Raw genomic sequence first — 19658 nt, forward strand, 5'->3', positions numbered from 1 at the left:
GCAGGCCGGCGCGTGCATCGATATCGCGCGCATCGCCTCCTCGAGGCACAGACCACACTGTAACAACAACATTCGAGCTGCGAACGAAGTACGACAAACCCGAGTACTTGGAAGGTTTTTATGTAACGCGTGTTTCTATACACACATGAGGCAAACTTGCACATCACTACTATCTACCGCAGGTACAAATCTCGTTTCCGCGTCCGTCCAAGACACGCAGGAACAATACCACCTAATTCTATACCTGCCCACTAGGTCCGACAGGCCCACTCGTATTGGCCGTCGTTTCGACGGGCTTCATCGCAGGGAAGAGCAGCACCTCCTTGATGTCTGGTGGGATACCAGGGTGAGCAGCACGTCGTAACTAAAGCAAAGAGGGACGCACTCTGCGAATCAGTCAAGAACATCACCAGACGGTCGATGCCGATGCCCCATCCACCAGTCGGCGGTAGGCCATGCTCAAGCCTGGTGGAAGATCAGCGGTAATACTTGCGGGGAAGAAGAGAGTCCTACGCGTCAACAAAGGTCTCATCGATGCCTTGAGCCTCATCATCGCCCTGTTCCTTTTGTCTCACCTGCAGATCGACATGAGTCACTTGCAGCAGATACCAGCCTATGGGTGCTCACCTGTTCCTCGAAGCGCAGGCGTTGCTCGAACGGATCGTTCAACTCCGTGTACGCATTGCAGAACTCCTTGCCGCACATGAAACCCTCGAAACGCTCACACAGACCAGGCCGAGAACGGTGCCACTTGGCGAGTGGTGACATCACTTGTGGGTGACCGACTACACCGAGATGAGTGCCATAAATCCGAACGGAATGACGAATACGTACCGATGAAGGCGGGCGAAATGCAGAGGGGCTCAATGTATTCGCCGACCAGCTGTTCCGTGATGAGAGGAATGTGAAGAAGCTATTGGAGGCACCTCTTACCTTGTCCAGAAGCCGTGCGTTCGTTCGTGGCTCGCTGCAGTCGACGTTGTGCTGTTGCACAATTAGCGGGACTCACATTGTGGAAATTGCACGACATACCTTGACACACAATTCACGCAAGAACTTGTTGGCCTCCTCAGTGTGAAGCGTGTCGCCAGGCGGGAACTTCACGCCCAGCTTCTCCTCCAGAGTCTCGATCATATCATACCGCTTCCAGGGCCGCTTGAACTCGAGGTCGTACACCTTGTCGCTGTCCTTGCCCTCCGGGTGGTACTGCAGCGTCGTCTTCCCGCCAGTGATGTACTTGACCATGCCCTCGATCAAGCTCTCCGTCAGGTCCATGATGTCGTACATGTCCGCATACGCCATATAGAACTCGCAGATTGTGAACTCGGGGTTGTGCGTCAGGTCGATGCCCTCATTGCGGAACACGCGGCCGATCTCGTATACGCGGTCGAGCCCGCCCACGACGAGCTGCTTCAGGTAGAGCTCGGGCGCGACGCGGAGGTAGAGGTCGAGGTCGAGGTCGTTGTGGTGCGTGACAAACGGCTTCGCCGTCGCACCGCCTGCGATCATGCTCGTCATCGGCGTCTCGACCTCGAGGAAGCCGAGCGCGTCGAAGAAGCGGCGGACGTAGTTGATGATCTTGCTCCGCGTCAGGAAGATGCGCCGTGTGTCCTGCGAAAGGATCAAGTCAAGGTATCGCTTCCTGTACCGCGTCTCCTGATCCTTCAGCCCGAAATGTTCAGACGGCAGCTGATGCAAGTTTGGTGCAAGGAGAATCATCTCCTTCGGCGCGATCGAGAGCTCGCCCTTCTTCGTGCGAGCGGGGGTCCCGATGACTCCGACTATATCTCCCCGCCTGAAATTGTCGTGGACCGATGCGAATGCCTCGGGATCCTTCGCGTCCCTGATAGCTAGTGAGTCCAGATGCGCGTCGCAGATGCGATGAGGACTCACTGCTTGGTAGCCATGATCTGTACCCTCTGGCCTTCGCCATGCAGGTCGTAGAACCTGAGGTTCTGACCCGACAGACGGACATTGTGGATGCGGCCTGCAAGGCACTCTGTGATGTCTTCCAGCTTTTCGCCAGACTTGATCTTGTCCTCCGGACCGTACTGCTCGATGTAACGCGAGATTGATAGCGACACCTCAAACTTGTGGGGGTACGGGTTGGGCGACTGAGTCTCTCGCAGCTTTTGAATGTGACGCGAGCGAAGTTCAAAGTATTGCTGCGGAGGGATTTGGTCAATCATCGCGTATGATACACAACAGTTTGCACGCTCGAGCTTTAGGCTTTTATGACAGAGGCGGAAGACTGACTCGAATCTGGTCAATAATAGACGGTCCGAGGGAGGTCACCCTGAACTGTCCCAGGGGAGTCAACCATGTCAAATGTCATCAAATGTGATGAGATGTCCAAACATCGCCCCCATGACCACTCCAAGGCAACCTCTGACAAGAAGCAGACAAGCCTGATCCTGGACTGGCCTTTTGATCTCGTTGAGATTAAGCCTTTGACCGTACAAGCTATTAATGCTTAATTGTGATCTTGGACAGGCGGGCGATGAAGTGTCCTTTAGGCAGGCCCACACAGCCGTTACACAGGCAAGACACCACTGTGCGAGGCCCGAATCATGCAGGCGAAAGGGTACCCGCGATTCTATGCATGGTGCGACGACTAAACAAGAAAACATAGTATTCTTGGTAAAGCGCTGTGCCTTTCGCCGCTGGGCCTGGCAGTCGACAAAGTCGCCTCCAGGTGCCCGCTGACTTGAAACCCCCGAACAAGGAGATAATATGCGCAGAGGTCGCCCATTTGTGGATCAGACCAGTCCCACATTGAATCAGGAGTACCTCTGTAGTCTCCCGCTGCTTCCGTGTGACATGAGGACTCACGTTTGGATTCAAGTCGTCCTCATTCGGGCCAGTTGCCTTCGCTGCCGATTTCGCGGGTGCGGCAGCAGCCTTTTCGGCCTTCTTGGCCTCCTTCTCGCGCTGCTTTTCTCGCCGCTTGAGCTCCCTGTGCCCATCTAGATCGGTCAAAGTCCCGCAAAAGCGCAGAAATGAAGTCAGACACACGTCTTGGAGATCAGCTCTCCCGTCACCGGGTCCTTGTGTGTTCCAGCGGACTCCGTAGCCATCCTTGCAATGTGCGTCGGTGTGTTGAATTTTCTGTGATCTCTGTGCAGGAGGATGGAGCGACAAGCTAATCTGGTGAAGATCAGCCTTTGCATCCAGTCTTTTTGCGCGCACACCGCGCCGAGTCACGTCCCCACGAGTGGAAGTATGGCTTATGTAAGACACGCGATCGAAGGCTGGCGAGATCTCAGATTTGGCGGTGCGTGAATATTAAAAGTCCGTCAGGATCCCCGCGTTAGGCGCCTAAGTCCGCACTGCTCAAGCAGTAGCGGTGAACACCTCGCCTCTGACCACCACCATGTCTTCCGCTGACGAGTACTCCGACGACGACATCGGCTATTATGATGAGGACGACGATGAGATGCTCGTCGACGACGACGGTAAGTGTGGTACCGCTGCCGCTCGTCCTAGGGTGCTGATAAAGCTACCCCAGGGTCTGCTTCTGAGATGGAGCTCGACCCTCTGAACGACTTCAACGAAGGGTCCTCACGGAAGAAGATCTACGAGGTTGACTACGAGAGCCTTTCCCAAGGCGATGTCGAGAAGCAAATGCAGGGCGATGTAGACTACATTACCAGCATATTCGGTGTCACAGTACGTGTCTGTCGTGCACATCCCCGACCGGTGCTAACCCGACTAGTCGGACGTGGCATCCCTGCTATTACGGCACTTTGACTGGAACAAGGAGAAGCTCATAGAAAAGTACATGGACAATGCTACGATGGTCTCTGTAGCTGCGGGTATCACGCCTCCGGAGAAGGCGCCGAGGCGACCCGCTGCCTCCGGTGGGCGTTTGCACTCATCCTCTGAGTTGTCGAAAGAGAGCCTAATAGGTCCGCGCCGTTCTTCGCGGCGTACCGCTCCTGCAGCCACCAAGTCTGGCAAGTCCAAGCTCCTAGAACGCGCCACTCCGCCCGCGCGGAACGAGCCGTTCGTCTGCCCGATTTGCTTCGATGACAGTCAAACGGAATTCCTGTCGATGGTTTGTGACCACAAGTTCTGCAACGGCTGCTGGGCTGCATACATCGAGAGCAAGGTCAAGACCGAGGCGGAAAGCCGGATCACCTGCATGGCTGAAGACTGCGATGTCGTCGCGCCGAACGCGTTCGTCAAGCAAGCGTTGGCGGAAGATAAGGGAACATGGGAGCGCTTCGAAGAGCTGCTCGTGCGACACTACGTCTCTCACAGGCCGGAGCTCAAGTACTGTCCTTATCCGTCGTGCACTCATACCGTGTCGTGTTCGATCACCAAGGCTTCCTTGGCAACGCAAGTTCCTATTGTGATCTGTGGCAACGAGGCGACACACAAATTCTGCTTTGGGTGCAATGTTGACAGCGACCATCGGCCGGTCGTGTGTGCCGTCGCGAGGATGTGGCTACAGAAGTGCCACGATGACAGTGAGACTGCGAACTGGATCAAGAGCAACACCAAGGAGTGTAGCAAGTGCCAGAGCACGATCGAGAAGAATGGGGGATGCAAGTAAGTACGACAAGTTTTCAATGCGGTGTTTCACTCACTCGTCCCAAGCCATATGACGTGCAAGAAGTGCAAGTATGAGTTCTGTTGGGTCTGTATGGGTAAGCCTCCTTTGTGCAGGTCACACGATCACGTAATTTTGATTGTACACCAGGCCCGTGGTCAGAGCATGGTACTTCCTGGTACAACTGCAATCGGTTTGATGAGAAGGCCAGTAAGGATGCTCGCGATGCCCAATCCCGTAGCCGGGCGTCTCTCGAACGCTACCTTCATGTACGTACGCATATATAGTACGTGTGGATACATCGTAACGTCGTCATGCAGTACTACAACCGGTGGGCCAACCACGAGCAGTCGAAGAAGCTGTCGGTCGAGTTGTACTCAAAGACGGAGAAGAAGATGGAGGAGATGCAGATGACGTCGGAGCTCTCCTGGATCGAGGTCCAGTTCATGAAGAAGGCCGTCGACGAGGTCATCAAGTGCCGCACAACGTTGATGTGGACCTACGGCATGGCGTACTACCTGGAATTCGGCAACGAGAAGGAACTGTTCGAAGATAACCAGCGGTTTGTCACTCCTTGTCGTTATATGCCTCGTGCTCATGTCGATTTAGTGACCTCGAGCGTGCCGTGGAGGATCTGTCCGAGCTGATCGAGTCGCCGCTTGACCCCGAAGTCATCAAGACACTCCGTCAGAAGGTGACTGACCGCACTGTACGTAACCGAGATCATCGTGTCACCCGATTGTTGATTGATTGTGCTCGTAGGTGTATGTTACCAAGCGTAACGAGATCATGCTTGAAGACACGGCGCGCGGCTTTCTAGACGGACGGTGGTCATGGAATTCTCCTATCGCGGGTCTGGAGTGATTTTCTCACAAGTGTTGTCTCTTTTCATACCGTTGTACACCGCTGCTTTCTTTCCATCGCTATCTCTCCAGCCTCCGACCACATCATCGTTATCTCCCTGCAACTATCCATCCCTCGGTTCCATCGCACCTCCCCCATAATGATTACCTTGTAAATACATTGTATCTATGGACTTGTACGGCGTGTAGGTTTGTATAAGAGATGATTATCCTGGACGAGTGTATCCAAGGCACCTGGAAGAATGCTATGCCCTCTGTTGTGTCTTCCTATGTACCATGAGGTACCATGGCTACGGGAGGGAGATCTGTCGATCATTCGCAGGGTCCTTCTGACAGGGTTTACGACTTGCTGATCCGAGTCGCTGTGGTACGTCCACTCTTTTTTCTTTTCTTCTTTTTTTATTTTCACCGGATTTATAGACTGTACTGAAGGTACATGCAATCGTAATAACGGACACGGAATAGAGTGTCGTAGGGAAATGGGACGCCTTGCGGCTACCTGCGTAAACCGCTGCCTCTCTTGCCTGACAGCAGACCTTGCCGCCCTCCCAGCCCAATCCCAGCCCTCTTGCAGCCCATGGGGCGTGTCGGGGTAACTTCGGTACGTCCACTCTGACCCGCTGATTTCCACATCCTACAGCACACGCAGAATTCCCTACGAGTCGCGATTCGCATGTCGATGTCTTCCGCGCTCGTACCTTCGACCTCAGGCCTCAAGGCCTCACCCTCTACACCCAGACCGTCAGCGCCACTGCCGTGTGTCCCAAGTGTGTCCTGAGGCTCCTCGACATAGCCGAATAGACCGCCGAGTTGACCATCGCACGCAAGCACTGCTCCGGGGCGAGAGCGGCTTCGTTGGGGTTCTAGAGGAAGGCGAAGCAAACATTGCCGGTCGTGAAGGACCCGGGGATATTGGGAGAGGGTTTGTGTGGGGAAACAGCAATTACCGGAAGCGATGCTCACGCGATTGCGAAGGTATTCAAACCCGCCCGCAAGCTGGGCAATTACATTGTCAGGGTAGGGGAGTGGACATCAATGTACATCAGATTGGACGTGCTGCCGATGGCGTTGAGAATCATTGTCACGCTGAGCAACCAGTAGTAGTATGTACTTTGGCGCTTGGCGCATAGACTGCGCCAAGCGCCAAAGAAATGCATACATAAAAGCAGAGGCTCCCTTAAAGAGATGGAGATGAGGCGTCGAGTAAGCAAAGGTCATATTGCACGTACTCGCTGCCTCTCAAGACCCTGCATTCAAGACGCGACCATTCACCGGCAGGTTATTTTTCAGCACTGGCCAGAAGGCTACACACTGACTCAGTGAGATGTGGTCTGGGGGTTTTGCAAAATAAACTGAGAATTCCGGTAAGGGGTCGCCGCGAGGACAAGGGGAAATGGCTTACAAGTAAACGAGTCCATAATACGCATAGGTTGCGTATACGACCAAGTGGGAATTTGAGTTTGACCGCACTCGCGGTCTTGGCTTTTTCGTACGATCCGACTTGGGGTCGGAGGGAACATAACGTACGAGTTTGTGACGCCGTCACAGTGAGACGTGAAGCTCATTGGAACAAACGTCACGGCCATGTTCGCGTCAGCGTAGAGCCAGGTTGGTAGTCTGCTCAGATATTTGCACCCCATGGCTCGAGTCAATGGCCGCTCAACGGAAGTGGTTTCATCGGAAACTCTAGTAATCATGATGTAGAGGTTAGAACACAGACCTTCGCAACCTGTCACGAAAGGCTACGAACCTTGGGAATGCATCGACTCATCTGCCAAGTGTCCACTGGCTGTTCTTACGGGCTGAATTGACAGAACCGAATCACGACGTCTCTTCGATCCCTTCGACGTAATTCCTAGTCCGCCGCCTTGGCATGGAGTCTGGATGCTTCCCCAACAAAAATGATGTACTCGTAGTATGTCCGAGTCGGCGGCCGCAATGTGGTATATTCTGCCAGCACTGGGTCACCGTGCCATTGTCTGGGATCTGCCTGGGCTCCGGTCAACTGATGAGCGCAAAATGGAATAAATTCATACCTCAAACTGCGGCCCTTCTGGTATGTAGAGAAGGCAGACAGACATCCCTCGTCCAGGCGTGGGCGATATCAGTAGCTCTTCAAGCCAGTCGGTGGAAATTCTATGAGGACCAGTCACACGTCGTGTCAGTTGGTTATACATAGACTCGTCAGTGCCACGCGATTTCACGGGGGTAACACGGTTGAGGGACGTACCGGCGACTTGTTAGGCAGCCTCTGATATCGAGTTGGCAAGAAGTGCATTTATTGGAACAGACTCAGCGCAGGAAGAAATAAATGATTTATACCTTACACTAGTACAGGAACATAGCACGAGCGTACACATGATGTCGATTGTCGTGAAATGGAGTAAGTCGATCCCTCCCTATCCTGTCCACGTGAAGTCCGATTGAGATAATGTCCTATGTAGTCAGGCAAGGAAAACGCGTCGTAAACGAGACCGTGTCTAATGCGCCCCAAAGAAGGTAACGAAGCAGGAACCCTACTTCAACGCGCGTCAACATGCAGCGGTGTGCCTGTCCAGGGTGCCACTTGCGCCAGGCAGCGTACGCAAAGGGAAGCTGCGCAGCCCGCAGCTGCGCGCAAAGCATGCCCGAAGGGCTCCCGTGGAGGTATAAAGGCAGCAGGTAGACGATTGCAGCATGCATTCTCTCTCCCTCCTCCTGCAGCCTCGGCATTCGTTGAAGGCGACCACGCGGCATAGTCGAACACAGGGGAATATCCAAGGACACCCGCCGAAGCTGTGCGAATTTCTGTCCCGGATGCTCCGCCATTCGGGCGTGGCAAGTGATATGTAGGCCGCTGTTTATCAGCGGAGGGCGGTCGAGTACTCCGTGGTGGTGTCATCAATGGCAAAATCCTGCCCAGGTACGCGGGAGATCAACAGAATGCTCTGCTCGTCAGGCTCGCCCGCTCTGGCCAACGCGTGGTGCGAATCGTGTGGTGCGTGTTCTCCGGAATATGTCCTCTCAGGGGCGGGAGGAAGCGTCGTCGTGGACGCTGCCATCGCGCCCGGACGCGCCCCCAGCCCGGACGGTTTGGCCCCGTCCAAGACACTCCCCGAGGGAGGTGGTAGCATCTCCGTCGGCACCTCGTCGAGATTGAGCTTAGATTGCTGAACAGCTCGGAGAGGACGGACGCGCCCCGAGCGATAGCTCGGGCTCTTCCGCAATCCATCCGTGTACTTGACAATACGGTCCCAGAGGGACTTCGGATGGCTCTTGCGCTCGGGTCGCAGGAGGAGCGCGCTGTCGCTCGCCGATATGCTGCGGCCGTGGGTCGGGACAGGGAAGTATCCGTGGTCCTGCTCCTCCGTCTGCTCCTCCTCGATCTGTGGCTGGAAGTACGGCGACGTTGCGAAGGAAGGGGGGACAGTGGACAGCGAAGAGGACGCGGAAGGCTGGTGCGCATGCCCGTTAGTGCGCAGCCACTCACCTTCCTCGTCGCCGTCGTCGATCTGCCAGTTCGGATCCCGCATGCCGTCTCGCGAGCGCACAGATCGTGTCCCAGGAAGGAGCCCATACAAGAAGGACGGCGCATTGAGACGCGCCCGCACCGAGCCCGAGTGCGCGCTGGGTGATCCTCTTGGCCGGCGGGACATGCCGCCGGAGCCGGAAGATGTGGAGCTATGGTGTCGCCGGCGGTAGCAGCAGAAGAACACGGTTGCGAGTACAGCGACAACCAGTCCAGCAGCAATGGGAGTGGCGATTTGGACGGCGGTCCAGGATTCGGATCCTGGCAGCGAGCAATGTCATCGACATCAGCGGGACTATCTCAACAGGTCTAGCTTACGTGGGGAGATGTGGGGTCGTCTGCGGGCGATCGACACCCAAAATGAGTTGAGAGGAGGAGGAGGGCGCGGCAAAAACACCTGGGTTGCCTCGGGGGAACGGGAAAACCATGGACACCATGACGGAGATGGCGAACCTAAGTTAAGGAGTGATAATTAGGTTTCCCGGCGAGTTAGACGCCGCAGTGCAGTGAGTGGCGTTATTATTCACCTTCTCGGTGCTGCGGCAAGTCTGATACCTGAACCTCCCTCATCCACGACGGCGCGTTTCGCCAGAGCGCGTCCGACCCCCGGCCAAGTCCCTCCTTGTTGATCCTTTTGAGTATTTCCAACAACTCATTGATACGCAGCACTCACGGCAATTAGCCCAACGTGACAGGGTACCTGTGGAGAAAGCAGAACTGAATGTCAGACGGGACGCCGACACCCTTATATCCTGGACTGCGATCGTACTCTTTCAGCTTGAAGGATCGGAACGGCCCCGACTCTGAGCGTGACGTTGACGAGCAAGACACCCGCTGCAGCAAGGACCGCGGCGGAACGCATCAGGCGCGACCAGGGATGGAGGTGGTCAATACATAGGCGGGCACTGCGCGCTGCGCGCAGAGAAGAGAGCGACGGCTGAAATTCGGCGTCAGCGCTCTGGCTGCAAGTTGACAGCGCGCAGAGGCGCGAGATCTGCATCGCCGGAAAAACTCCTGCCCAGATCCGGGCTCGCACTGCCGATGCACCAAGACTCAGGCACCCGCCTGCTTTTACGTACTGTACAGACCTCGGGATCTTCTCCGAGCCCATCTGCAGCGGTCGCTTGCCTCCTCTTGCCTTTCGTGGGTGCTGTGCGACACTGCATCGCCTTTATTCCCCATTGCTGATTGCCTCCGGCCATGCGGTATCGCTCTGAGTGGGTACACAACCGTCGCGTGGCTCAACGGGACTTTCTCCAACAACAGATGTGAACTTGGGCAGCCTGAGGTGCGTCACGGTCGTTTCGTCAGATTTCGATCCTATCGTTTGCTCACCCTTCCACTCAGCCATACCACAGTGAGAGTACCCAACACAAGACTGTCTCTCCTTTCAGCGCCCGGCGTCCTGCCTCCGTAATAGCGACTCGGAGCCTCAGACACGGTGGCGAACCCGGCTGTCTAGGTTCATCTACTTACACCGCCGGCTCGCCACTGTGTCCGCGACGTACTTGGGGAATCGGTACCGACGGCGTCGCACCGATGTGACTCTTGCGCATCACTGCATCGCATTGACGGACGACATTGACAGAACCTTGCATTTGCGCGGGCCTCGGACATCCTCAGGCTGTACCGGAGCAGTGCCCGCGATCACTGCTGTGGTCGACTACCCGTGCCCATCATCCGCCTCGAAGCATCTTCCAGTGAAACTACCGCCAACATCGTTTTGTGGTATCAGCCGCGCTTGGAGGAGGCAGTAAAGACCTGTTTCTAAGTACACGATGACGCTGGAAACATCCACCACCGCCCGGAGCTTGCCCCGAAGCACGGTCAAACGGTGTGGTTCGCGGTGCGTTGGATGTGACGGATAATCCTTCCGTGTTCAGGACAGCGCGAGGCGGTGTGCGGTATGGGTCGGTTCACATCTATCGCATCTCTGTCAGTGGTTATCTCCTTCGACGTCACGTTCCAGGCTTCAATCTCCCTAGGATACGAGAGACATCGCCATTCGCCGCTCGGAGATGTCTCTCGGACACTAGGTAGGTCGCCGCATTTGCAACTGGAGTTAATTGGTGTGGTGACAGGCTGAGAAGACACGGGAGCGTGGTGGACCCGCGTCTTCCTGCACGTATGCATACATCACCTAAGTATCCTAGACTAACGCTCGTTTGTGCAGCTACCTCTGCGTCACGCAAAGCACACGCGCTTCCACTGGTGCACAGGCCGGCCTTGCAGACGCTTGTGTGGCCGCGACACGTCGTATACAGACAGCGGTAAGCACACTCAATGGGACAACTCGCAACGACCTGCTCACGAGTTGATCATCATGATCTGGAGAAGGGCTCGTGGTAGGGCTTCGGAACGACCTTGCCATCGCGTGGGAGGACTGCAAACATCTCACCTGCCAACGTGCACAGCGGCGATGCGCACATCCTGGGTGCGCGGGAAGGAACGACAGCTCGGCGGGAGTTATGAACGGGGGTCAAAGTCCATATCCAGGACCTCTTCCGGCGTAACTCGTGAAAGTCAACCTATACTGGACCGCACAAGATTGGCTGGGACATACACGAACCCTCGTGCTTGAGGCTGATTCATGAGCGTCAACTGCCAGGCGAGTCGTTGAACGTTCAGCGGGACTCACTATGCGCCTAGGATGGTATTTGTTCTCAACGCATCATAGCAACCCAACATGTATACACCACTGAATGACAGCCTGCGGTCACGGAGACGTAGCCGCGGGCGATCGGCCGGAGCATGTTTGGATTGGAAACACGAAACATTCTTCCCCTACCCACATAGTCCTCGGCGGCTCGAAGGCACGTACGCTATCGTAACGTCAACCGGTGCTTTCTACCTCGATGGAATGCGCCGCGCACAATGGGCCAAATGCTACGGCGTAGGTGATGAAGACAGTTTTGGTTATCTAAAGAGACATGGAGTGACCCGCCGGACGCATACTTGAAACAGCCCCGTGCGCGCAGTCTGATACGACCCGAGTACAACTGCAGACGCGCCGGATCGATCGGTACGTCTCGGGATACCTACCATCCTCCTCCTCTTGCAGTCGGGCAGGTGTTCCGTGGTGCAGCGACAGACTCAAAAAGGGGCCCCGCCTACGGCGACCGTACCTCCCGGACGTTCGCACTCATATTACGCATCGCCGCACGGCCCACAGAGACGACGCCTTCTCCCGGGTGAGCTTCGCCGCTGGCATCCACATCGACACTCGGGCAAGCCTTCCGAGAGGCATGCACGAAGTTCAATGACGAATTCGAAGATGGTTCCCATCGCCGCCCACCGGTAACCGTACTTCCCGGAAACTGGGCACGGACTGGCGGAGAAGGTCCCCGCTTTCCGCGTCTCCGTTCCGTCCAGCACTTGGGGATTGGTACGGAGGAGAGTGGTCCGCTGATGGCAGACGTCAGTACTTACTTCGGTGTGGTTGTGACCGATGGCGGCGGGCGCTGCCGCCGGACGTACGGGAGGGTGTTCGTGGGTGATGCGCGCTGACTAGGCTGGATGGGATGTGGTCTAGAGTGCGCGTATTGTGATCTGAGTCTGCGCGCGGGGTGCATGCTCGAAATTGGGGAGGGGAGGATCGTTTTGGCCCGGACACCGCAGTTTGCTATCAGAACAGTCATACGTGCTGTCTTACCCCTTTGATCATGCAGTGACAACGTATGTTAGCACCCATTGGCTGCGAAGTCGACGTCGACCAGTCTAGGTTCGCAGGTATGACCGTTCCATTCAGCGATTTGTATGATGCCCCGACAGCTAGCTGACGTGCTCTCAGCTTCTGGAATGACGTGTATTGCGTAGCTCTTGCTAGCACACGGCCTGCTTGCGGCATGATAGAAGGAGTAGCCATGTCCGCGCCGCAGTGAGCTCAAACACCTCCGAGTGGGAGGCATACCCACTCCGCCCTACAGGCTAAGTGTTTGCCGAGCCCGGAGGGAATGGCTTCGCGAAGCTAGCAGGAAAGTAGCGTGTATTTTACGCGTGTTCGTGAATGGACCTATGGAGCTGTTCTGCGTTAGCGATGGCCATGGGGAGCGATCGGTGTTATGCGGTAAAGAGTTGGTGGCGTAGCGCAGGGATCATCGCTGGAGGAAGTGTAGATTGAACGGTGTCGGCTTCAGGTTTACCGGTTTCCTGGCTTCGATATAATTAATATCGAGAACGAAAGAACTTCGAGGATCGATCGCGAAGAAGTTGAGAGGTCCCGCTTCATCCCGTTACGTTGGCCCGGTTCGGACGGAAGTCTGTCCGCAAATGACATTACTTCACAGTACTGGTTGTCTGCAGCAGGTGGACTTAGAAAAGTCGACGGGGCCTTGTGAAGGCTGTGCTGAGAGGTGGTCAGCAGTGGTAGCATACGCAGTACTCTCCATGACGAACGAATTTAGCCGGTACCTTTCACTCCGTCACCGGACGAAGTCTTGAATGTCTGTGCCATCCCGACCGTCGCCGAGGACGCAGAGACCGGTACCGGTGTCTGCTATAGCCTAGGCACCACTAGCACTGAGCGCGTCCTCCGCAGGTTCCGAGAAGTTAGAACGGGTGCTTCGCTCACGGTTCACCGTGTTGCTTTACCTCCGCAACGCGCCCAAATAAGGTGTACTGCTAGCATTGCTGTGCGCAGGCGTTCAGGAATCAAGTTCCGTTCGTCGTCGTCGGGATGCGAGCGCAGAACGACGAGGACAAGAAGGCAGGGCGGGCTTGGCGAATGCGGGGAAGGGCGGGCGGGGAAGTGGAGACGATCGTGGGGTCAGGAGGCGGGGACAGGTGATTACCCCGCACTGTGCTAGCGCCTCAACGCCAGCCAATCTGTGCGCTATGCCGTTTCGGTCTCCTCGCTCGCATCTCAGAGCCTTCCGCCCTGGCTGGTGCAGGCTGTCCTGCCCCCTCTATCTCTCCATATAATCCTCGCCGCCATGGCCGATAACTCGCTCTCTCCCCGTAAGCACCCCCGCCCCCGCCACGCTCCCCAGCTGACCCGCAGCGATGGTCGTCTTCAACCTCGTCCACGGGCACCCAGTCACCAAGTTTGAGACGGACAAGCCCGAGTCGCGCACATTCGCGCGTCAGCACGAGCTTCCGCGCCTCCCCATCCCGCCGCTCGAGGCATCATGCCGCCGGTACCTCACCGCGCTCGAGGGTCTTCAGGACCCGAAGGAACACGCGAAGACGAAGGTCGCGGTCGAGGACTTCCTCAGGAACGATGGGCCGAAGTGGCAGGAAAGGCTAATGCAATACGCCGAGGACAAGGCCAGGTGAGCGTGCGACGTTGAATGTCGAGGATAGTCCGCGGCAGTGCTGACTGAATTGGCCCCATTCACTCAAGCTACATCGAGGAGTTCTGGTGAGCACCCGCCCTCGACCATGGCCGCCGCCGTGCTTCTTACCACGTGCCCTGACGACTGTGTATTCGCAGGTATGAGTCCTACCTCTCCCACTCAGACCCTGTCGTACTCGCCCTCAATCCTTTCTTTGTCCTCGAGTGAGTGTTACTTTCTCGTCGCCGTAGCATCGTCGCTCGCCGTCGCAGCAGTTATGTCGTTTTGGCTGACGCACATCGGGCGCTGAGCTATCTCCGCTCTTCTGCCGACGTCCAAGGCAGCACGGCGCTCTGAGCCCTTTAAACAAATGTCGGATTCTGTTTCACTGACACACATTACCACAGAAATGACCCGACACCAGACCGAGGCTCACAGCTCCCTCGCGCAGCTTCCCTCATCCTCTCCTCTCTTGGCTTCATCCATGACCTGCGGGCGGGCATGCTGGAGCCCGATACCGTCCGAGGAACACCTCTTGATATGGACCAGTACACAAGACTGTTCGGCACAGCACGGATACCCACCGATGTGCGCACCCTTCACCTTGATGGTTATGGTGTATTAATCTAACGATGCACACTACAGCGAGGATGCCGGATGGAGATGCACACCGACTCACGGCATATCGTCGTGCTACGGCGCGGCCAGTTCTGTACGTTTTACCGCCCGATATGTGCGAGCAAGCTCTGACATGGGCTCCCAGACTGGTTCGACGTCCTTGACGCAGAGAACAGGCCCGTCCTGACGGAACAGGAGATCCTCCGGAACCTCCGAGCTATCGTCAGGGATGCTGAAGAGCTGCCATTGCACGAGGTGCGCATACATAGTGCATATACCTGGCCATCCGTTCTGATCCACTGCTTCGTCGCTCCTCTAGGTCGCCCGGAACTCGATTGGCGTACTTTCGACCGAGAACCGCAAGGTGTGGTCGAGCCTGCGGGACGCACTTTCCAACAATCACAACAACGAGGCCTGCCTGCAAATCATCGACAACGCTCTCTTCATCGTCTGCCTCGACGACGCGACGCCGGATAACCTCGCTGAGCTGTGCAACAACTTCCTCTGCGGGACGTACAACCTCAAGGGCGGCGTGCAGGTCGGCACCTGCACGAACCGGTGGTACGATAAGGTATGCCGTTCAGAGTTGCTTACAGGCTATGGCACCGAACCAATGACTACGCTGACCAGCTGCAAATCATCGTCTGCGCCGACGGCGCCGCCGGCATAAACTTCGAGCACACGGGCGTCGACGGGCACACCGTGCTCCGCTTCGCCGCAGACATCTTCACCGAAGGGCTCATGCTCCTCGCGCGCTCGATCAACCCCTCCGCGCCGACGCTCTTCCACGCGCCGCTCTCGCCCTACGCCAAGTCGTACAAGCCCCCGCGCGGCGCGCCCGCCCACGCCGCGGCGAAGCAGCAGCCGCCGGCCTACGTGATCGACACAGTGCCGAAGAAGCTCGAGTGGACGCTGTACCCCGAGCTGAGGGCGGCGATCCGGTTCGCGGAGACGCATCTGAGCGACCTGATCTGCCAGAATGACTGTCAGGCGTTGGAGTTTAAGGGGTATGGCAAGAACTTCATCACGGCGCATGGGTTCAGCCCGGATGCGTTCGTGCAGATGGCGTTCCAGGCGGCGTACTATGGATTGTACGGTGAGTCGCGTGGGGTGGGCATTATGTGCGTGGGCTAATACGTTGGCTATGCTACAGGCAGGATTGAGTGCACGTATGAACCGGCGATGACGAAGCACTTCTTGCACGGGCGCACGGAGGCTATCCGAACTGTGCAGCCTCACACAGTCAACTTCGTTAAGGTCCGTCGTTCCTTTCTGCATACATCGATCATGCCTCACGTCATCCCACAGACGTTCTTCTCCGAAGCCCCCCTCGCGCAGAAGATCACCGCTCTCCGGAACGCCTGCCAGGGCCACGTCAAGCTCACGAGAGACTGTAGCCAAGGCCAGGGCCAAGACCGGCACCTCTACGCGCTCTACTGCCTCGTCCAGCGCGACCGCGAGGCCGCCGCGGAGGTGGAGGCGCCGCCATCGCCCGGGGGGAGCACCACGTCGAGCTCGAGCAGCGGCGCGAACAAACCGCCCCTGCCCGCGATCTTTACGGATCCGGGATGGGGGGCGCTCGGGACGAGCATCCTGTCGACGTCGAACTGCGGGAACCCTGCGCTGAGGCTGTTTGGGTTCGGCCCTGTCGCGGCGGACGGGTATGGGATTGGGTACATCATCAAGGACGAGGGGATCTCTGTGTGAGTGGACTTTCGTGAGACGCGTTGTGGGGTACTGATGATCATGGTTGGGTGGATAGGTGTGCGTCGTCGAAGCACCTGCAGACACGGCGCTTCTTGGACACGCTCGAGGGATATCTCCTCGACATCAAGCGGTTGCTCATCCAGCAGCACGCGTCTGCGAACCCGAAGCCAGAGCCGTTCGTCGACCACGCCGGCATCCTGCGCGACTCCAAGACCGGGCGGCCGATCAACGGCCAGGCGCACGGGCACGGGGAGTACGACGATGTCACGATGCGTGCGTATCCGTTGCACTTCTGATTGGCGATGGTGTGCTGAGAAATGGTGCGATTGTAGCGGGCTACTCGTTCTTCGACAGCGGCGACGTCGAGCTGCTCGGCCGGCGCAAGCGCATGCCGTCGTACTACAACACGGGTAAGATCATCCCGCTCGCGGAGTACAGCTGAGCGGCTCCGGGGTGTAGATGTGTGTCGGAGGTACAGTATCTTACTATGTTTTGCGGTATTCTTGTACGTGTATCATCAGTGGCTTTGCGCTGTAGTGTCAGATCTGTGTAAAGATATCTGTAGGGTAGTTGTAGTGGTATACCATCTATGTTGTAACAGTAGACGTGTATCGAGTACTGTTTATGTTTGAATGCACAACACACTATGGGATGTATGGTCACGGAGTGCATTGGCGAAGCATTTGATTTCAGTGCAGGAGACGATGTAATGACATCAGGTCGAAACATAACTTAGATGCATCGCTATTCGTATACATGCGTCAACGTCCCCTGGGCCACTTCATACCAGTATTAGTACTACCGTGATGTAGCTCCTCTAGCTTCATGCGTATCCGGGGTCGTTTCGCGTATAGAAACTGTCTTGTGGCTGGAGACCAACATGAGACTGGGACGGGAAAGCGTACGAGCGCACTGGCACAGACGCTGTCTGTTTCTCAGGGTCGCCGCTGGAGGGCTGCTTGTCCGCTGCAGCGGTCGCAGCAGTAGGGTCGCCGATGCCTGCGCGGGTGCCCCAACCGGTCTATGAACATGACGATCAGCACCCACTGGCAAGCGCATGCGTAGCGTTAGTATTCGAGACAGACGCACCTCATGAAGCGTGAAGAGGGCATAGACCTTCATGATCGCGAAGTAGTAGCCGAAGAGGATGAACGCGGGGACGTAGATTACGTCTTGGGGGCGGTACCAGAGGTGCGGGAGGAGCTTCATGGTCCGCGTCGCGAAGAGCCAGACGAGATAGCTGACGACGACGTTCCATGGCGGGAGGTGATACCCGCCCTGGAGGACGGGGATCGTGCCCTTGTACATCACGTAGACGACGAGCGCGGGCCCGGCGAGGAGCGTGAACGGGTTGATCAGTTTATCTATCTACGAGGAGAGGTGCTTGGTGTTAAAGGACTGGAGAAGAACGAAGGAAGGATAGCGACGGACCATTGTGTACGCAACGTAAGGGTGCGCGGTCCAGATATGCCTTTCCATAAATAGCGAGCGCATATCTGACCGCCAGGTGTTACGCGTCCAGCGGAGGACTTGCTTCAGGAAGCGCCAGTTGGGCTTCATCGTGCTCAGGAGCTCCGCCTCCTTGCAGCACTGGACATACGTCGCCCAGCCATGACTGACCATCCACCGCGTGAGGAACTTGTCGTCGCCCGAGTTGAGCTGGTACTTCCCCAGCCAATAGTCATGTGTGAAGCCATGGAGGAACTCGGGGTCCTTGAGGATAACGGTGCGATACGCAGCCGTGCGTCCGCTCAAGCAAGGTAGACCGCCGTCGATATGCGTGCTCGCAGCGATCTCGATGTTACGAATTGACAGGCGAAACGCGGCGAGGACCTCCCAGACAGTCATGCGCGCCCCGACGGGCTGCACCCTCTGGCTCGTGCCCACACCGCCGACACGCTGGTCCTCAAAGCACGCGAGGACATACGGGAGGAGCGTCGGTGGCCAGATCGCATCGTCGTCCGCGAACACGATAATGTCCGTGCGCGTGTGTCGGATCCCATGGGCCATCTGGAGCCGCTTGTTCGCATATGGCACGGTGAGCACGCGGATGCGTGCCGGGTCGACGGAGTCGGCGAGGGCCTGGAGGGGCCCGCGCATCTTCTCTTCGGTGACGATGAGGATCTCCTTGGGCTTTCCGGCGAGCCAGCTGTGTGCGGCTTCCTTGAACTCCTCGCCGGCGTCGATGGTGGGTACAATGATCGTGACGTCCTCATCGGCGACGTATGTAGGGTTCTCTGGCAGGGGGATGGCGCGGTAGGTGAAAGCGGCGGCGATGCGGATGAAGTACCACAGATAGCGGTAGAATCTGGCGAGCGTCAGGAAAGCAGGCCGGTACACTGGATTGAAATGACTTACCCTATGACCCCTAAAGGGACGACTGGGAGCTACTGTCAGTTTGGGACGGAGAGCGACTAGTGAATGAATTGCTCACAGACTGGGAAGTGGTCAGACGTGAGCCGTAGCATTGTTGCACGGCCCACACGTCGCACCGGCTGAGTGCTAAGCGTGCTTCTCTCGTCCTGTTTAAAGATGAGAAAGGTGCAGGAAACTCCCGTCCAGCGGCGATGTCAGCCGGGAGGCGAACAGGGAGTTGGGACTAGGCGGTCAGCCAAAGGCAGACTGGATTGAAATACCTCCTCGCCATATCTTCCACGCGCATTCTGAACCAGACTGGAAGGACAGGAACGTAGTGAAATATTATCACTTGTCGTCTACTGCGCTTCTCAATTGCCTCTGTACTAGGAGTGAGCGCGTCGCGCCCACTTTCTGCAACCAGATGGTGCGGGCATTTCCCCTCTCCTCCATTTCAGCGGCACTCTTGGCTGCCGTTGTGCGGCATTATCGGCTACAATCCAGTATGCCTACAGAGAATCCAGCAAAGCTACGTAACAAATACGCGGAGTTCCATGGTCAGTCGGCCGGTTGGAGGCTGAAGGGGCTGATCCCGACGTACTATACTGCCAGTCGGCCATTGTGCACGTCAGGCCATATAAGTGACACTCTATAAGCCTTCTGATAGCTCGTGCGCTTTGATGTCCCTGCGTCTTGTCTATGTAGGCTGTTTGACATGGTAACGGCGTTCGTTGATCGTACCCTGTCCCGAAAAAATGTCCGCTCGACCTAGGTAGCAA

General features: G+C 56.8%; 7 protein-coding genes across 7 annotated transcripts; 3 read left to right on the plus strand and 4 right to left on the minus strand.

Moving 5' to 3' along the window:
* Positions 1-238: 238 nt before the first annotated feature.
* B0H18DRAFT_1083263 (lysyl-tRNA synthetase) lies at positions 239-3077 on the minus strand (the record flags this gene model as incomplete). The annotated part of the gene is made up of 10 exons (XM_048031640.1): positions 239-330; positions 386-465; positions 514-575; positions 628-785; positions 835-883; positions 934-984; positions 1033-1843; positions 1894-2165; positions 2833-2956; positions 3016-3077. 10 exons carry the CDS (start codon positions 3075-3077, stop codon positions 239-241), a joined length of 1761 nt encoding a protein of 586 aa, XP_047897359.1.
* A 296-nt stretch (positions 3078-3373) lies between these two features.
* B0H18DRAFT_871286 (uncharacterized protein) lies at positions 3374-5419 on the plus strand (the record flags this gene model as incomplete). The annotated part of the gene is made up of 8 exons (XM_048040155.1): positions 3374-3455; positions 3500-3669; positions 3716-4554; positions 4603-4652; positions 4706-4824; positions 4876-5117; positions 5165-5264; positions 5318-5419. The coding sequence occupies 8 exons, from the start codon at positions 3374-3376 to the stop codon at positions 5417-5419; spliced, it is 1704 nt and encodes a 567-aa protein (XP_047897360.1).
* A 1195-nt stretch (positions 5420-6614) lies between these two features.
* On the minus strand, positions 6615-7228 carry B0H18DRAFT_28111 (uncharacterized protein). Its single transcript, XM_048037396.1, has 3 exons — positions 7169-7228; positions 6821-7104; positions 6615-6770 (listed from the first exon to the last, which is right to left on the minus strand). Exons 2-3 carry the CDS (start codon positions 7056-7058, stop codon positions 6658-6660), a joined length of 351 nt encoding a protein of 116 aa, XP_047897361.1. The 5' UTR covers positions 7059-7104; positions 7169-7228; the 3' UTR covers positions 6615-6657.
* A 981-nt stretch (positions 7229-8209) lies between these two features.
* B0H18DRAFT_28149 (uncharacterized protein) lies at positions 8210-9307 on the minus strand. Its single transcript, XM_048037398.1, has one exon. The coding sequence runs from the start codon at positions 9051-9053 to the stop codon at positions 8262-8264; it is 792 nt and encodes a 263-aa protein (XP_047897362.1). The 5' UTR covers positions 9054-9307; the 3' UTR covers positions 8210-8261.
* A 1345-nt stretch (positions 9308-10652) lies between these two features.
* Positions 10653-11526, plus strand: B0H18DRAFT_28180 (uncharacterized protein). Its single transcript, XM_048037401.1, has 3 exons — positions 10653-10923; positions 11104-11196; positions 11264-11526. The coding sequence occupies exons 1-3, from the start codon at positions 10833-10835 to the stop codon at positions 11437-11439; spliced, it is 360 nt and encodes a 119-aa protein (XP_047897363.1). The 5' UTR covers positions 10653-10832; the 3' UTR covers positions 11440-11526.
* Positions 11527-13927: 2401 nt separating this feature from the next.
* Positions 13928-16966, plus strand: B0H18DRAFT_1083265 (acyltransferase ChoActase/COT/CPT; the record flags this gene model as incomplete). The annotated part of the gene is made up of 12 exons (XM_048031641.1): positions 13928-14196; positions 14268-14285; positions 14358-14423; positions 14607-14787; positions 14845-14911; positions 14963-15072; positions 15137-15388; positions 15448-15913; positions 15971-16074; positions 16126-16520; positions 16580-16797; positions 16857-16966. 12 exons carry the CDS (start codon positions 13928-13930, stop codon positions 16964-16966), a joined length of 2256 nt encoding a protein of 751 aa, XP_047897364.1.
* Positions 16967-17347: 381 nt separating this feature from the next.
* On the minus strand, positions 17348-18992 carry B0H18DRAFT_1115776 (nucleotide-diphospho-sugar transferase; the record flags this gene model as incomplete). The annotated part of the gene is made up of 5 exons (XM_048033308.1): positions 17348-17545; positions 17614-17892; positions 17956-18832; positions 18883-18904; positions 18959-18992. 5 exons carry the CDS (start codon positions 18990-18992, stop codon positions 17348-17350), a joined length of 1410 nt encoding a protein of 469 aa, XP_047897365.1.
* Positions 18993-19658: the final 666 nt, after the last annotated feature.

The sequence above is a fragment of the Fomitopsis serialis genome (genome assembly GCF_022376445.1).
Source record: "Fomitopsis serialis strain Sig1Antser10 chromosome Unknown B0H18scaffold_10, whole genome shotgun sequence".
Lineage (NCBI taxonomy): Eukaryota > Fungi > Basidiomycota > Agaricomycetes > Polyporales > Fomitopsidaceae > Fomitopsis > Fomitopsis serialis.